Here is a 19,535-nt window from a genome sequence, read left to right on the forward strand (position 1 = left end):
TTTCTCATATAATCAACAGAGGTTTTTGAGTGAATAATAAATTTGAGTTCTTTGCCATGATTAATGATTTGCTGGGGCATAATAATAATTTAATAATAAAATAATGTGGGGGGGCACGGTGGCTTAGTGGTTAGCACATTCGCCTCACACCACCAGGGTTGGGGGTTCGATTCCAGCCTCCGCCTTGTGTGTGTGGAGTTTGCATGTTCTCCCGTGCCTCAGGGGTTTCCTCCGGGTACTCCGGTTTCCTCCCCCGGTACAAAGACATGTATGATAGGTTGATTGGCATCTCTGGAAAATTGTCCGTAGTGTGTGAGTGTGTGTGCCCTGCGTCCAGGGTGTATCCTGCCTTGATGCCCGATGACGCCTGACATAGGCACAGGCTCCCCGTGACCCGAGGTAGTTCGGATAAGCGGTAGAAGATGAATGCATGAATGAATGAATAAAACAATGTATAGTATCATTGAGGCTTAAAATGCAGCTCTAAGTGGGTCGAGACTCTACGACGTCATCCAAGTGCGGCTTGGAGGAGGGCTTAGTGTGCCATTTGGGACAAGGCCACAAAGTGCGAGTTGCTTGTCAACATCTAGAGCAGGGGTCACTAACAGGCGGACCGCGGTCCGGGTCCGGACCCAGAAGCTGTCCAATACGGACCCGGACCTACGGCCAAAACAAAAGGTTATGCTTTAAAACTTGACGGGGCGCTTCTATTTTACTTGGCGCAGCTTGTGCAATCTTTACGGTAAAGGTAGTGGAAACGCACAGACCAATTGCACGCGAGTTAAGCCATCCCACGTGATACCACTCAGCCATTCAAGTCTGTGCATTCCTGAAGTAAACACTGCGACTCAACAGTGCAAGACAGATGAGAGAATTAGAGTAAAGTTACACATGAAAGAAAGATAGCGATACCTGTAGAAAACAAAGGGAGAGAAACAGACGAGTGAGAGAGAGAAAGGGAGAGAAAAAGTCGAGTAAGACGGAGAAAGGGAGAGAAACAGTCGGGTGAGACGGAGAAAGAGAAACAGACGAGTGAGACGGAGAAAAGGAGAGAAACAGTCGAGTGAGACGGAGAAAGAGAGAGAAACAGTCGAGTGAGACGGAGAAAAGGAGAATAAAGAACAAATGCCGCTCTCCAAAAAAAGAAAAGTGGACAGCGAAAATAGAGCATTTAATCCAGAATATACAGACTCAGTTATGTTCCCACTTCACACTAAACCAGTGTGTATCATATGTTCAGAAACCGTGGCACTTATTAAAAGTGACAATGTGAAACACAATTATGAGACAAAACATAAAGGTTTTGAACAAACATATCCACTCAAATCTGAAGACAGCGTCCCTGAGACAGCTTTCCCAGGTCTGAGGAAAGTAGCCCTATACATCCTGACCATGTTTGGCTCTACATACAACTGCGAGGCAGCTTTCTCTGTAATGAATATAATCCAAACGAATGGCTCACTAATTCCAGGCTCACTAATGAGCACGTCCACATGTGTATGAGACTGGCCCTGACTCCATTCAAGCCCAGGTTTAACATCCTGCCAAGCCAAGCTAGAGCTCAGTTCTCTCACTGAGCAAAAAGTGGGATATAAAAGGGAAAGTTAAGCACTTTATTTAAACATACACAATTTTCACATTTTATTTATTTTCTCTTATTTTGAAATGCAGCCGTAATTTATTTAATGAGAGAACATTATACCTATCTACAATCATACATATGTTCAGTTCTATGTTACGTGACAATAAATATTGTCAAAAAGTTTTTGAATTGTACTGAATTTATTTGATTTGACAGTCAGGTATTGATTGCTTGCAGATGTTGATACAACTACTAGGCTACATAAATATATATCACACTAACTAGTTAGACATTATGATCTTCCGGACCTTTCTCTTCAAGAAATTTTCTCTTAGTGGACCTCTTTCAATTTTAGTTGAATACCTCTGATCTAGAGCCTTCTCAAAACTTCAACTCCCATGATTCCACCTTTATACGTCATCAGCCTCGGTCGGAATTGGCGGGTCGCAAAATCTTTTGTCTGGCCGAGTAACGAGTGTATTTCTGTAAAAACCTTTTCTTAAAACAATTTCAAACGCCCTGGGGTTCGTTTTAAGTAAAAAAAAATCTCATAAATTAGCACTCATTTGGAGTGTTGCTGTGCCGATATTTTATTCATCCGAAGGTAAGTCACGTTGTTTTGTCGCCATATTTTTTCTTTACTATCGTTAGCTAACTGAGACTGAATCATGTCTTCGGTAGCGTATGGTTTCAAGGATTTACTAAACATTTTAACGTGTGGCAACTAATGTTACTCCCAGTGCTAAATAACTGCTCATGTACTTGTGTAAATCAGTCAGCTGGTCCTGAAATTGAACTATTTCAGTCCGTGGTTGTGAGCTTGCAGGTCAACATGGAGAACGAGGCGTGTTGTGTTCGCTAATCACTGTTAGCTTCTTGCTCGGGCCGAGTTAGCTTTTGTAAAGGGGCTGGATTGAGATACCGCGTTACCAAGCAACCACATTATGACAGCTCGTGTAGTGTTTTTTTTAACGTTTTTCCGTCGTGGCTCTCATTTTATTGTTAACCCTATTGAGATATGTCTTGTAGCATTGCGAGGAGTAAATGTAACCCAGCTAGCTTCAGTTGGTTCTGCCCACTCGCCCTGTAGAAACAAAGAAACGCCTCCTCTCCCGGTGCTTTTGAAAAACTGCAGGGGCGATCGTGTTTTTTTCTTTACACAGGTCACAGATATGTGCCATGGCCTGTGCCCATTGTATGGATTGTAATCGAGATTGCAGAAATGTTTATATTCTTTAATCGCTCATTACTAAACATTTAGCCTTTTTTTTAGTGTGCAAGCGCGCCGGAAACATGGTTTCCTGCTCATAGAAGAACTCAGAATACCAACGTGAAGGTTCCCCTCCCCCCAACGCAAAACGTCAGCAAAATAGTCTCGTTCGTTTGTGCTCCGTTTGTGCTGTTTAGGTTTATTTTTTATTTTTATTTTATTGCATAACAAGAACATGAACAGGATCACAGTGTGTTCAACTATTATGTATTATATTCATAGTAGCATAAAAAAGAACAGAAAGAAAAGGGGAAATAAATAAATAAAAGAGAGAAAACTAATGTATACAGGGGAAAAACTTTCCAAAAAGAAAAGGATTAAAAAATTCTATACATCTGTTTTGCTTTTTTATTTCTTGCATCTTTTAGGGCCTCAATATAATGCTTAAGTTCAATTTTAAATAATATAATGTTAGGTTTATTATTATTCCATTTCTGTTTGTGTATATATTTTCCATACATAATTACTAAGTTAATCACCAAATTTTGCTCCAAATCTTATATTTATATAACAATAATATATCTTTATATATTTATAAGCTTTATATATCTTTATATATCTTTATATATATTTAATTTTGTGAATTTGAATATTAGATATTCAATATCAATCCAAAACGATTGGGTAAATACACATTCTTCTTCTGAATGACAAAAGACACATGTAGTCTCAATGTCTCTGAAAAATCTTGAGACTACTTGTCTTGCTGGATAAATCAAATGAGTAACCTTATGTCATTTCTTTAACTTTATTGGTGAGGCAGTATGTACTAGGTAAACTCCAGACCTGTTTCCATTCAATCTGATTGTACTTCAAGTTCCAAAAAGGTTTGCATTTAGGCAATAATTTACTTCTACATCATTTTTTATATATAAAAGATACATTTTATATCCATAATTTTTACACCATTAATGCTTTACTGATCTGTATATAATGGAATAGGCTCAGAAGATATATTGCCTGATGAAAGTTGAATAAGACCACTAGGAATGGCATCAAATACTACCTCAAACTCTTTAGCAGTTACAGGGATCTTATAATGATTCAGGAATTCACAGTAATTAAAGAGCTGTCCATTATTCTTAAATAGCTGCCTCACCAAAATTATACCATTATCGTACCAATTTCTGTAAAATATTTATTTTTAAACTTAATATATTTGTTGTTCCAAATCACAGAGTTGTATGGAGAAAAGTTATGCTTAAAAATGAGCATCCATAATAAAAAAAAACGTGTTTATGAAAAGAAGAAAGCTTTATCGGAACCTTGTTTACATCAAAATTACACCTCAAAAAAAATTCTAAATCCCCAATTTATCAAAAATTAATTCAGGGATGATATTCCAAATCTTGTCTTTAGAGTGCAAGTAGTTCTTTATCCATTTGTTTTTAAGTACACAGTTAGCAGTATTAAAGTCAAGTACATTTAGACCACTATCTTTAATTGGGTTACATATAACTCTTCTTTTTAAATAATGTGGTCTGTTCTTCCAGATGAAATTGAACAAAATAGTATCTACCTCTTTTGTAACAGATTGTGGAACATCTAGTGCAAGAGATGTATACACTAAGCGTGACAACCTTTCAGTTTTAGATAATAATATTCTTCCTTTTAATGATAAATCTCTCGTTAAACAGGAGTTTAATTTTTGTTTAACTTTCTTAATAATTGGTGTAAAATTTAAATTATTTCTCTCCTTTTGGTCCTTACAGATCTTAATAGTCCTAAATAATCTGGTTTGTGCTGGTGAAAGTTTTGTTTGTGCTGTTTCGGTTTATTATATATTAAACACTGAATTATTGGCCGATGACGTCATCAGCCCCCTACATGCACCAAATTCAACAAAAATTGTCTCATTCGTTTGTGCTGTTTTGGTTTATTAAATATTAAACATTTTATTAGGTGGTCATTCTAAGGTCACTCCTAATATAAGATATTATCCTTATATATTATTACTATAATATGTATTCAGACCAATATAGTAATGCATGAAAATAAGTTTCAACTGTACATGACATTTTTGAGTCAGGATTATTTAAGTGGGTAATTATGTTTTGCTTATCCCAGATGCCCAAGAAACCATCAGTTGACAGGGATTCCATTTTCACCGTCTTGTGTTCAGCAAAAGATGCCATAGTCCAAAATGGCAATATAGCTACGCCTAATCAGAGTATCTGGACAGAGCTTAGTAAGCAGCTACAAAACAAGATTACTGCAAAGGCTCTATACACCTTTGTTAAATTAAACAGACACAACATCTGGACTGCTTTAGGAATTTCTCACGAAAGTGATCATGAAACAAGTGGCAGTAGTGATGACGCTGATTTTGAGCCAGGGTCCCTTTCCCCCAGACCAAAAGATTCCTGGACTTTTGATCTTGAAGTTCCATTTCAGAAATGGATTGAATTCATGCCTGAAACAGTAAAATACAAAAACAAGTTATCTGTAACACAAAAAATGGATTACACAATTTTGAAGCATGGCATCTGGACACATGTGATAAATCATCAAATTTGGCAAGATGTGAAATGCTTCTGCACATTTGCCTTTAAAAGAGCCAAGGTCTATCCATCAGCCACTAAGAAATACATTGAAATCAGAGGCAACTGTAAGGAGTGCCATGGCCACATTCACATAAAATGTGACGGAGAGCCTGAAATAAACTGCCCAGTGGTGCTCAACTGTTTAATTAAAAACACTGATGGTTCCATTCACACTGGCTGTTCCAGGCGTGCAATGTCTGGTGTGCAAAAAACCTTGCGTGTGCAGGTTTCCAAAGAACTGTGTGAGGGTAGAATGGAACCCCATGTATGGAGGGCATTGGAGGCAACCAAGCTGATGGATTTTGGAGATCCTGAGCCAAGTCATCTGCCTAATTTGGCCACCATGCGCAAAGCAAAGCAAGAGAGAAATGACTTGGAGTTAGGCGACAAGGATCCCATTTTTTCTCTGCAAATGTTAAAATACAGTGAACCTCACAGTGGCAGCATTAAAGACATTGGTCTGAACAAATTTTTCTGTCACTATTGGAGTCAAACACAACTGTACATGTACAAATCCTTATCAAAGATGTCTACTAACCCAGTTGTGAGTTTTGATGCAACTGGCTCAGTAGTGAGGAAACTACAGAGACCAATTGGCAAATCTGGTCATATATTTTTGTATCAGGGTGTTCTGGCAGGGGATGAGCACTCAAGTATCCCAGTAGTGCAAATGCTGTCAGAGAGACACGATGTTAACGCAATAACAAATTGGCTGACAGAATGGATACGCGCAGGTGCACCAACTCCAAAAGAGGTTGTGAGTGACTTTTCTCTGGCTTTGCTCGGAGCTCTGGTCAAGGCTTTTACTCCTCATCCTGATTTAAAGACCTACACCAATGAGTGTTATGGTGTCTTACTTGGTAAACAGTCAGCAAAAGTGCCACCTTGTTTTGTTCGAGTTGATGTTGCACATTGCATCAAGATGATCTGCCAGTGGGACTGTTTGAAGAAAAAACCGCATCGCATAAAAGATTTCTTTGTGAGGTCAATGGCACAGCTTCTCATGTCACAGTCCATGGAGGATGCAAGAGAGCTACTACACAATATTACTATTGTGGCTCTCAGTGAAAAAGAGGGAAATGACAGCTCTGGAGCCCCTAACATATCAGAAAGATGCAAGAAATACCTGAAAGCTCGAATTGCAGAAGAGTGTGTCATCATTCCAGATGTAGAGGGTGAGGACCTGGAAAAAGTGGATCCATGTGAGCAAACACAGACAGACCTACAGCAGTGGGTGACAGACATATGTGAGGAGAGCAGGTCACTTGCCATAGATAATGGTGATCATGACAATATGCACTTCCTCCCTGAGATTATTCCAAATATAATCTGGCTGGCAAATTACTTGCCACTCTGGACAGGGGTAATGATCCCTCACTTCCGAAGCACCAGCCTCACAGCAAGTTCTGCCAATGTTGAAGCAATGTTCAAAAACATCAGACGCGGTCTTTTCAAGCATGAAAACTTGCCTATTCGGGTGGATCAATTTATTGCACAACATCTGTCCTTCATTGAAGGCAACATGTGGATTTGTTCTGCAAAACAGAAAGGCAAGGTAAAAGTTGAAGAGGATGCATCTTTTGGAACAGTGATCGTCACAGGAGCCAATCCACTATCCACTACAACTTCCAGTGTAGATGTTAAACCAGAAATGGAAGCTTTCTGTTCTGGGAAGTCTGATACTGTCACAAGTGTCCATCCAACAAACGAAGACGCTGTTGAAAACTGGAGAGGCCTAGCGGTTCCACCCAAAAAGAGTGACTGGTACTGTATATGTTTATATGCTTATTGGTGCGTGCATTTATGACCGTGTTACTATTACTACTGTTATTCACATAAGAACATAGAGTACCAATTAAAAACACTTACCTTGGAGTTTGTTACATTTCACACATCGCTGTGTCCGTTAAAAGCTTAAAAGCGCACGGTGGATAGATAACAGTTTAGTGAATGTGACTATTTAATGTGATTTGGTTTGCCGTATGGATCTTACCTTGACTTGACTGATTTAGATTTGACCTAGATTTTCCTATAATTATTCTTTTAATATCTAAAAAACCAAAGCAGCACAAACGAAATTTTTGCAGCACAAACGAACAAGACTATTTTGCTGATGTTTTGCATTGGGTGGGGGGCCAACTTCACGCTGGTCTCTCCCGGTGCTTTTGAAAAACTGCAGGGGCGATCGTGTTTTTTTTCTTTACACAGGTCACAGATATGTGCCATGGCCTGTGCTGCATTGTATGGATTATAATGCAGATTGCAGAATTTTTTTATTTTCTTTAATCGCTCATTACTAAACATTTAGCCTTTTTTTTTTATTGCGCAGGTGCCCCGGAAACATGGTTTCCTTCTCATAGAAGAACTCAGAATGTGGGTTTTGTTATTGAAATGCCAGTAGAGTTTAGAATAATGATGATGATGATGATATAACAATATTCAGTAACTGAAATATTAACTGAAAAGTGACTAGCATGTTCTCAAGTTGACGCGCACACATTTACATTTCTGGTATTTACATTACCACATTTACATTTCTGTAAATACCAGAAATTACATTTCTGGTATTTACATTCACACATTTACATTTCTGGTGTATGCAGACACCTTTATCCAGAGATTTAAAAATCTGAGCAATTGAGGGTTAAGGGCCTTGCTCAGGGGCCCTGCTCAGGGGCCAAGCATAGGCAGAATGTTGGACCTGGGATTTGAACTCTTGACCTTCCGATCAGTAGTTCAACGCCTTAACCACTAGGATACCACATCCCTCACACCACCATGTAAATGTGTACAAATAAACTGAAAGCACAAATTATTTTTTTTTTAAATATTGCATTATTTTATTGCAATATGTTTGTGATTGTTACATTGGTGCAATTAGATACACAGTAATTATCGACTAGAATATCTTTGTCATGGCACAAGTACAATGGAATGTTATGCTATAAAAGAAACGAATAATAATGCAATTTTAACATTTGTATATATCCTCTGTGCAACTTTACAATCAAAAACACTATAGATAGTATAAACCGTGTTTGGCAGCAATAGTGCAACAGCTCAGATTTACAAAGCAGCAACAAAACTAGTACAACATGGGAATGTAGAGTTTATATAATTCACATGGTAATGTAACATTTTTAACCTATAGTCCAGTTAATCTAATCTAATTGTCTAGTGGCTCTTCATAGGGTTTCCTATTCTTATTCATTTTTGCCATGTTCTTGTCAGCCATCAACCGCCATATAAAAGATATTGGTTGACAAGTTTATCTTCAAGCAAATAAAAATAATTCGATTCTCCAACAGCCAGATAGTTAACATAAAATCAGTGTTTTTATAGAAACTTTCAGCAAATCCACTTCACCCGCAGTTTCACAGTAGGCCTCACGCCAGTATTCTTGAATATATATATACTATTTTCAATGTAAGAGCTCTGCAGCTGAAAAAATAGATTGGCTGTAAAAAGACCCTATACTCTAGTTTTGTAAAAAGTGCCCTTCTATACTTTTTGATTGTGTTTATTTGGCATAATTGGAAGCATTTCAAAGCATTTTCAGACTGGTAAACTGCCAGTTTTTCCTGCCAGTAAACTGACAGCATTTTGTAACGTCTGATGCTACACCCTTCACTTCTGAAGGATTTCAGGCAATCCAAAAGTAGTTTGAAGGACAAAGACACTCACAAACAGTTTAATAAGGTAATGTGCTGTCTTGCATGTGGCACAAGTTCGCATCACACACGCAGGTGAGCAGAATAAATTGATAAGTCAAGTCAAGATAAGTGGGTTATAGCTAGAAATGCTTAATTATGATACAGCGAGCATGCCATTGAAGAAAATACCTTAACTGGAGCCTGTTGAATTGAAAAATTGTAGAGGCCAAAGCTGTGATTAGTAAGCTGTGTAATTAATTACACAGCCATGTTAAAAACATTCTTTTTCTGGATAATTGCTGTGCTTGGGTGAATATCTCTGCTTTCGTAACTGTTAAAGCCAAACTGATGCGAATACAGTTGGGATGCACAGTTTGCTCGTTTGTTGTTGGTTTAAAACCTGAGTTAATTGTAACCCAGTCTTAAAATGTACATTTGAAGGACTGCACAAACCAGCATGAGGCAGTTTTTAGGCTGAAGGTGATTTATAGCCGACAGGAATCATTAATGGGTTGAATGTGGAGCTTGTATTTGACCAATCCGCTTGTGACCAACCCTATTACATACCATGTTTTAAAAACCTGTTAGTTAACGATTTTTAAGTGGTTTTTTTTATTTTTATTATCATTGTTGTAACTGGTAGTAATAATAATGTATGTCCTTACCAATCATATGTTTCTGCCTTTTATTCTCCTCCTGATATCACTTAATTTATGAACCCCTTGACCCCTCCCTAATCTGCACTTTCACTCTGTTCAGCTCTTTTGACGTTGACAAGGAACCAGAAGGTTCCGCAGACTCTTCCCCGACGATTATGAGCCAGCCAACAGACAACACTAGTGATGCTGCCGGTGTCACCTCAGGTGTTGCACAACTTTCTATTACGCTTCACTCTCTCTGCCGTGTGTTTTGTGAATGGGGGTGGTGTTGGTGGTGGTGATGTCAGTTGCACAGCCAAATTTATTCAGCACAGTGGGTGAAATGTTTGTTCTGTTTTCAGCACTAGTTTATTTCCCTGTCATAAAATCCATATGTATATCTGGCCATTATTTGCTGATAATTATGTTCAGCTAAGAGGAACTGCAGAAAGTTTAGTGCTGATCATCTGATAGTGCTGTATTGATTTAATTGCTTGTATTTAGTTTTTCTAAATACTAAATATAAAAGTGAATTTAAATTAATTAGTATTGCTTTTAAATAACTTTATGATTACCTAAAATACTTTAGTATTTACATACTTCTGTTTGTGCAGCCATATGTACAGTAGGAGCCGGGCCAGTAATCTAAATAATAGTTAATAGTTTGGTCCTCCTTTGAATATTTGTTAATATGAATGGACATTTTGTTAATGTAAAGTTACGTCTTGCACTAAATCTTTGTCTAATGAGGCTGGGCTAAGATCTGGCTGTAATCTAATAAAGAATGAGTATAGAAAATTGCTGATTGGTAGGAAATGCTAAAACTTAAAATTTTCCATAAACATCATTTAACATGAAGGGACAGATGCAATATTTGCCATTGTCTGTACTGACAGCAATGCAAATGCTCCAAAAACCTCATTTGAGGCACAGAGTACCGGTTTACACAGTGTGATTTTGACTTCTGTATGGTGATTGTTTCTTTTCCATAATACCACTTCATCTGCACTTTATTCTTTGATCACGGAGTGGTGGCGGAGGAGGAGATTTACCATTTTCAGTTTAGACTTTCTGCTTTATAATGCTTGAAATTGTACTAAAAACCACACACCCTTTTTTTTATATTGCAGTACAAAAAAGTCATTAAAAAATAGTATATATATATATATATATATATATATATATATATATATATATATATATATATATATATATATAGGTTTTTTTTTTTTTTTTTTTGCCATATATCCACTTCATGCTTGTTTTAGTTTCAACTTGGAACTTGAATGGACTTGATCAGGAGTATATGTAGTGATATAAGGACAAATTCAATAGTGTGTATAATTATTTTAATCTGAATTTATAAGAAGCAAAACTGCAACTCTACAAAGAGCCAAGAGGATATAAGTCCAAGAAACAACTGAGAGACAAAGGATAACTGAACAAGCTGAAGAAAGCCAAATATCAGATGGGAGAAGCTGTTCACAGGACAAGCTGGACATTCTACAAAACTAGGCTTTATTTAAGATCTCTCTGAAGAAAGCCTTTCAGGGAGCTGCATGAAATCCTGTTTGTAGTCAGGACGTAGGCAGGCATGAGGAAAAGTGTTCTCTAGTATAAAATATAACTTTCTGGCCTTGGCAATAGGTTTGGTGGAAAATCCAATGAGGATCAAGGGAACGTCATCCCCAGCACTGGTAGCAACACCACTGTGTGTGTGTGTGTGTGTGAGCGAGCATGAGCCAAATGAAACATTTTTGTAAGGATTGTTACTTAGAAATTTCAAAGATTAAAAAAAATAAATTAAAAAAATAATAAAAGGTGTTGCAATTTTAGAAGTTTAGGTTATACACAAAATATGTTACTTTGAGCTATAAGCAAGAATATCACGTGTACCATCTGAAATGCTTAATTTGTCGACTTCTTTTCTGCGTATTTGCTTTATCTTTGAATTAATTTTAGATTTGAGCACTTTTTTGCGTTTGCTTATTTCCCAGTCATGTGTTAGTTCTGCTCTAGAGTCCCTTTCCCTGTCCCTCATTTTGAACTGAAAATGTAAAAGGGTTTCCAACTCGGATTGAATTATAGTTATTGATGGAAAGGAGCAATACTGGATGTGTTCCTAACAGTAAAATTGTTGCTGGTTTAATGGCATTATATATTTTACTGAAGACTTGGTGTTTAGCTTGACAGCCATCGGTCTAATACCCTGTGTTTACACTGCATGCGTAATTATTAGGCATATTTCTCAGCTTCATTTTATTGGTGAGCAAATAGAATGGTCACTTTTGATCTGAAGTTTGTATTAAACATCAAAATAGCATGTTTATCAAAAAAAAATAATATATATATATATATATGTGTATGTGTGTGTTTTTGTTTTTTGTTTTTTTTTTTATCTGGGGAAATTATTCGCATGTAAATTTATTATGCAACCACATGTTGAATAAGTTTTTTCCACTTACTTGTGACTTCTTCATCCTGAAATTATTATTAAACAAATTGCAAACATAAATGAAGTAACAAAAGACATTTTTGGCCCTTTAGAATATTTCAGTGATGAATATAGCCACTCTTATTTTCACTAACTGCCACAAGTCTTTTGTCCACTCAATCTGTTTCTTGATCTGCTCATGGTCAATTCTAGCTGAAGTAGCCACCACAACTTTCCATAGCATGGTCACAGAGGTGAAATTGTGTTGTTTCACACTTGAGAACCCTCACTAGGGTCAGGTGAGGAAGAGGTCCAGGTCATCATTCTGCCGTCTTTGATGCCTTTCCTAGTTAGCTACACAGTATTGTCCTGCTTAAAGATCAACTTCTTGAATGTTGCTGATGTCTTTCTGTACCACTGCTTGAAGAAAGTCTTGTAGAAACAGCCCACAGCAGTACCCATTCTCCTCCTTGCATCCTCCTCCTTCTCCTCCTTGTTCATTGGTCCATAAAACCTATGAGAAACAGGTCTTTAGGTATTTCTTGATGCTTCAGCTTCTAAGTATCATTCAGTGGAAAGATGTGTTTCGGCCTTTCTTACCTTAGCCTCATCACCATGCATTTGACCGCTTGCACTTCTGGACACTCCAGGAAGGTTGCAGTACTGAAACACTGTAGCACTAAAGGCTAACAGGGACCTGGCAATATCACATCATATTAGGTCTTTTTTTTTTTTTTCACCACACCACTCTCTTTTGGTCCCATTTTCCTGAGGTAGAGAAGCTGCTTAATAATTATGCACACCTTATATGCAGAATTAGCATTCTGTTTATGTATGATTGGATTTGCACTTGGGTAAAATGCATAAAAATAATAAACAGATCATAGTACTTACTTGCCTAATAATTGTGTATTCATTGTAAATTGAACACTAATAAGTCTATTTTGCTGTTTTCTGTAAAGCCTGCAGTAGTTTACAGTGACGCTACATGCCAGGTCTAAAATGTGTTCTTAAACATCATGATGACTTTAGTTTCTGGGTTTGTGATTCCAGGGAATGTTTAAGCTCTTGCTCCAGGGTACATGTTTTTCTTTACGACCAGCAGCTACTGCATCAGACACCTTGTACTAAGCATTGCTTGTTTAAAAACACAAAAAGTCCTAGTGCTATTAGCCACCATAAACTCTAAATGGCTTACAAGCTAAAAGGTACATTTTTTAAAGCATCACTTATATACAAAAGGTTTTTTAGACTAGTTTGGGTATATTTGTATGTGGATGAATGTTTAACTGTTCAAAATAATAAAATTGCACTTCGTACCTACACAACCAGTGTACATAGGGACATTTAATGTTCATGCTATCTACAAACTGCACACACAATCAGGACTGTTCTTCATTTAGTAGCACTCGCACACATGACTCCGTTTGTTCATTTGATACTGTAAGTACTTTAAATGATAGTTTATTGTTGTTATTTCACCAATAATTACATGTAAAAAGAAGCACAAATATATGGACTTGTCAACAGATTAATGGAATACAAAACACAAGCTTTTGCTTAAACCCTGCCAAGTGCTGCATTTCTTTTTATTGGATTGTTCTCTACATTTTAATCTGCACTAGATAAGATATTCAAGGGAAACAAAAAGACAAAGCTAGACTCTATGTTCTTTTCTGTCCTTTAGAACCTGCACCGGCAGCTGTCAAACTGGCATCCACCGGAGGAAAGAAGCACACCAAGAAGAAGGTGGAGGAGTTGCTGGAAGAGGAAGAGGAAGAATATGTGGTGGAGAAAGTTCTCGACAGGCGGGTGGTGAAAGGCCGAGTCGAGTACCTGCTCAAATGGAAGGGCTTTACAGAGTGAGTGAAGGCATTAAGGCTTAACCTTACTTCAAGGAAAAGTGAATGACATCTCATCTTTTATCAACATTTTGGTCCACATTCACTTTGGTTAATGGTTTCTTACATTACCCACTATACCACTGGACTGCTAGCTAATGGTTTGGTGGGGGGTGTACTTTACTGGTCCTTGAGGAAAATTGTGCTCTTGCAGCAGAACCTTAATTAACAAGAACACGTACAATGTATGGAGAACATAGATTACATCACCCATAATAACCATAATAAATATGGGTAAATAAATAATAAGAATAAATTGTGCCACCAGTAAAAATTAGTCCTTGGTTCATAGGGGTGTGGTAGCCTAGTGCTGAAGGTGTTGGACTACCGATTGATAGGTCATGAGTTCGAATCCCAGGTCCACTGTGTTTTGGTGTGGAATCTTTCTTTGAGTTATGAATTATTTCCCTGGTCTTTTTTGCTTACATTGAACAATTCTATTATTTTATTAATATAACATTTTGAAAAACATTTGTAATGTTTTATACTTTTAATGTCCCAATTAGTGAGGACAACACATGGGAGCCTGAAGATAACCTTGACTGTCCAGACCTGATAGCAGAGTTCCTGCAGTCACAGAAGAAGGCAGTAGATGAGAAAAAAGATGTGGGTGGCAAAAGGAAAGTGGGAGAGTCAGATAACGAGACAGGCAGTGAAGACAGGCCTAAGAAGAGGAAAGATGAGGTAAGGAATGGATTTGCTTTATGGACACTAGTGCAAATTAACACAAGTAGGCTTAACCTACAGCATGTAAATAGTCTTTCATTATGGTTTTTAAGATGAGTGGTGCTTTAAGTAAATGAAAAGCGGGAAACCCAAATTTAAATCAATGTATGAAAGTTGCAGGGATCTCCTATCCTGTTGCAGGAAAAGCCAAGAGGCTTTGCTCGAGGATTGGATCCTGAACGCATTATTGGAGCCACAGATTCCAGCGGAGAGCTGATGTTCCTCATGAAATGGTGGGTGAAGATATCTTTCTGTTCAGACAACAAGCATCCCTGTTTGTCAGTAAAACAAATGAGTTATTAGAGCAGAGATTCTACAGTTGGGTTCTTGGAGGCCAACATTGAGGCCATATATTAGAAGAATTATAATTATTTAACATATTCTCATTTTGCCCTATTCACATATCAGTGTAGCCTCTAGTTTATTAGGAACACCATAATGTTGGGTAGGACTTTTTTGCCTCGAAATAAAAACTTTCCCCACACTATTAAACCACCTCTAGCATAAACATATAACCCAAAATAAAGGGAACACTTAAGCAACACATCCTAGATCTGATTGAATGAAATAGACTTATTAAATACTTTGTTCTTTATATAGTTGAATGTGCTGACAACAAAATCACACAAAAATTATCAATGAAAATCAAATTTATTAACCCATGGAGGTATGGACTTCACACTCAAAATTTAAGTGGAATAACACCCTACAAGCTGATCCAACTTTGATGTAATGTCCTTAAAACAAGTCAAAATGAGGCTCAGTAGTGTGTGTGGCCTCCACCTGTCTGTATGATCTCCCTATAACACTTGGGCATGCTCCTGATGAGGTGGCGGATGGTCTCCTGAGGGATCTCCTCCCAGACCTGGACTAAAGCATCCACCAACTCCTGGACAGTGTGGTGCAACGTGACATTAGTGGATGGAGCGAGACATGATATCCCAGATGTGCTCAATTGGATTCAGGTCTGGGGAACAGGCGGACCAGTCCATAGCATCAATGCTTTTGTCTTGCAGGAACTGCTGACACACTCCAGCCACATGAGGTCTAGCATTGTCTTGCATTAGGAGGAACCCAGGGCCAACTGCACCGGCATATGGTCTCACAAAGGGGTCTGAAGATCTCATCTTGGTACCTAATGGCAGTCAGTCTACCTCTGGCGAGCACATGGAGGGCTGTGCGGCCCTCCATAGAAATGCCACCCCACACCATTACTGACCCACTGCCAAACCGGTCATGCTGGAGGATGTTGCAGGCAGCAGAACGTTCTCCATGGCGTCTCCAGACTCTGTCACTTCTGTCAAATGTGCTCAGTGTGAACCTGCTTTCATCTGTGAAGAGCACAGGGTGCCAGTGGCGAATTTGCCAATCTTGGTGTTCTCTGGCAAATGCCAAACGTCCTGCCCGGTGTTGGGCTGTAAGCAGTGTATATATTTCATTTTCACTCTAGTGGTAGCATGAGACAGAGTCTACACTGCTCAAAAAAATAAAGGGAACACTTAAACAACAGAATGTAACTCCAAGTCAATCACAATGAAATCAAACTGCCCACTTACTAAGCAATACTGATTGACAATCAATTTTACATGCTGTTGTACAAATGGAATAGACAACAGGTGTAAATTATAGGCACTATGCAAGACACCCCCCAATAAAGGAGTGGTTCTGCAGGTGGTGACCACAGACCACTTCTCAGTTCCTATGCTTTATGGCTGATGTTTTGGTCACTTTTGAATGCTGGCAGTGCTTTCCCTCTAGTGGTAGCATGAGACGGAGTCTACAACCCACACAAGTGGCTCAGGTAGTGCAGCTCATCAAGGATGGCACATCAATGCAAGCTGTGGCAAGAAGGTTTGCTGTGTCTGCCAGCGTAGTGTCCAGAGCATGGAGGCGCTACCAGGAGACAGGCCAGTACATCAGGAGACGTAGAGTAGGTCGTAGGAGGGCAACAACCCAGCAGCAGGACCGCTACCTCCGCTTTTGTGCAAGGGGGAACAGGAGGAGCACTGCCAGAGCCCTGAAAAATTACCTCCAGCAGGCCACAAATGTACGTGTGTGTGTGTGTGTGTATGTGTGTGTATATATATATATATATATATATATATATATATATATATATATATATATATATATATATATATATATATATATATATATATATAAAAAATGTGTGCGCACATAGTGTCACTTGAAAGTTTGTGAACCCTTTAGAAATTCCTATATTTCTGTATAAATATGCCAAAAACATCAGAAGTCCTAAAAGTAAACAAAGTGAACACGATCAAACAAATGAGGCAATAATATTATAGTTCTTCATTTAATTATAGTGAAAAATGATCCAGCATTACACATCTGCTTGCAAATATTTGAATCTGTTGTATCTGTTGTGATCCATTGTGGAGCAATAACTGCAAGTAAAGTGCCCGGTAACGTGATCAAACCTGCACAATGTCTTGGAAGAATTTTCTCATTCCTCAGTACAGAAGAACTTCAACACTCTGACTGTAGTGGGTGTCCTCACATGAACTGCTTGCTTCAGGTCCTTCCATAGTTTTTCTTTTGGATTAAAGTCAGGACTTTGACTTTGCCATTCCAAAACATCCTTGTTCCTCTTTAATCATTATTTGGTAGACAGACTTGGATGCTTGTAATCGTTGTCTTGGTGTATGACCTATTTTCACTTGAGATGCAGTTCATGGACAGATGTGTCCATCAGGACACAATGTCCTGCCATTTTCCTTTAGAATTCACTGGTACAATTCTGAATACACTGTTCAATCAATGATGGTAAGCTGTCCTGGCCCAGATGCAGCAATACAGGCCAAAAGCATGATACTTTCACCACCATGTTTCAGAGAAGGTATAAGGTTCTTATGCTGGAATTCAGTATTTTCCTTTCTCCAAAAATAAGCCTTCTCATTTTAAACCAAAACGATTTATTTTGGTCTCATTCCTCCACATATTTTCTTTTCCAATAGTCCTCTGGCTTGTCCACATGATCTTTAGAAAACTTCATGGGTAACATTGATCTTTTTGGATAGTAGTGGCTTTCTCCCTGCAACTCTGCTTTGCACACCAAGGTTGTTCAGTGTTCACCTGATGGCAGACTCATGAACATTTAACATAAGCCAAAGTAAAAGAGGCCTTTAGTTGCTTAGAAGACCCAACAGACTAATACAGGTCTGGCATTTGAAGTGAAACTGAGCTGCAGCACAGTGGCCAAGACCATACAACAGGACAGGTTCCACTTGGAACAGGCCTCGCCTTGGTCGACCAAAGAAATTGCATGTTGGTTTGCATGGCTGTCGACCCAGAAGGAAGCCTCTTCTAAAGATGATGCACAAGAAAGCCTGCAAACAGTTTGCTGAAGACAAGCACTAAGGACATGGATTACTGAAAACATGTCCTGTGATCTGATGAGACCAAGATAAACTTATTTGGTTCAGATGGTCAAGTGTGTGTGGTGGCAACCAGGTGAGGAGTACAAAGACAAGTGTGTCTTGCCTACAGTCAAGCATGGTGGTGGGAGTGTCATGGTCTGGGGATGCATGAGTGCTGCCAGCACTGGGGAGCTACAGTTCATTGAGGAAACCATGAATGCCCACATGTACTGTGACATACTGAAGCAGAACATGATCCCCTCCCTTCAGAGACTCGGTATTCCAACATAACTACCCCAAAAACATCTCCCAAGATGACCACTGCCTTGCTAAAGAAGCTGGGTTTAAAGGGGATGGACTGCCAAAGAATGTTTCATGACCTAAACCCTATTGAGCTATTCCCCTAATGGGGAATCCTCAAAGGGAAGATGGAGGAGCGAAGGTTCTCTAACATCCACTAGCTCCGCAATGTCATCATGGAGCAGTGGAAGAGCTCCAATGATGACAACCTGTGATGCTCTGGTGAATCCATGCCCATGAGGGTTAAGGCAGTGCTGGAAAATAATGGTGGCCACACAAAATATTGACACTTTGGGCCCAATTTGGACATTTTCATTTAGGGGTGTACTCACTTTTGTGGCCAGCGGGTTAGACATTAATTTCTGTGTGTTGAGTTATAGCGACAGCAAATTTACACTGTTATACATGCTGTACACCCACTACACTGTCATTTCTTCAGTGTTGTCACATGAAAAGATATAATAAAATATTTACAAAAATATGAGGGGGAGAAAGTTGTATGAATTACAACTGAATGTTTTGTCTGTTGTTTGCAGGAAAAATTCAGATGAGGCAGATCTTGTGCCAGCAAAGGAAGCGAACGTGAAGTGTCCACAAGTAGTTATTTCATTCTATGAGGAACGGCTAACGTGGCACTCGTACCCCAATGAGGAAGAGGAGAAGAAAGATGACAAAAACTAAACGGCAAGCAGAAATGTGCAGCATGGTTGTTATTGGCAGAGTGGCAGATATTGGTTTGCCTTTTTTTGTTTTTTTTTAATAAACTTTTTAACTTTTGCCATAAATCTTGGACACTTGGAAATTGTGTAGAACACACATACAGTGGTGGGGTTTTCTGGAGATTAAATATTAAAGAGTCTGGATAGCAACAGCAGAAACTCTTGTCCATTTGATCCATCTCCTTTCTCCCTTTTTTTTTTTTTGTTTTCTTTTGGGATTATGGGAAATGTAGTCTACCAAGCTGCAAGTCAATGTTTGTCTTAGATATGGTTTTATGTGAGTACACTCTTGCTGTTATGACGTGTTGTGAAGCATAGACACCAGTATTTTTTTAAGCAAGAATAAACTTATACAGTTCATTAATATTCTGTTTTTTTTTAAAATGTCA

The 19,535-nt window shown here is 38.5% G+C and overlaps 1 protein-coding gene across 3 annotated transcripts; it reads left to right on the top strand.

The window, feature by feature from the left end:
* Positions 1-4,904: 4,904 nt before the first annotated feature.
* On the top strand, positions 4,905-19,510 carry cbx1a (chromobox homolog 1a (HP1 beta homolog Drosophila)). 3 transcript variants are annotated; one of them, XM_060892455.1, is made up of 6 exons: positions 4,905-7,159; positions 9,808-9,911; positions 13,808-13,982; positions 14,528-14,705; positions 14,862-14,980; positions 18,964-19,510. In XM_060892455.1, exons 1-6 carry the CDS (start codon positions 4,920-4,922, stop codon positions 19,106-19,108), a joined length of 2,961 nt encoding a protein of 986 aa, XP_060748438.1. In that variant the 5' UTR covers positions 4,905-4,919; the 3' UTR covers positions 19,109-19,510. The 3 variants fall into 3 exon arrangements, with proteins under 3 accessions (XP_060748438.1, XP_060748439.1, XP_060748440.1); XM_060892456.1 differs by having other exon boundaries at positions 14,868-14,980; XM_060892457.1 differs by having other exon boundaries at positions 14,889-14,980.
* Positions 19,511-19,535: the final 25 nt, after the last annotated feature.

The sequence above is a fragment of the Tachysurus vachellii genome, chromosome 18 (genome assembly GCF_030014155.1).
Source record: "Tachysurus vachellii isolate PV-2020 chromosome 18, HZAU_Pvac_v1, whole genome shotgun sequence".
In the NCBI taxonomy this organism is placed as follows: Eukaryota; Metazoa; Chordata; class Actinopteri; order Siluriformes; family Bagridae; genus Tachysurus; species Tachysurus vachellii.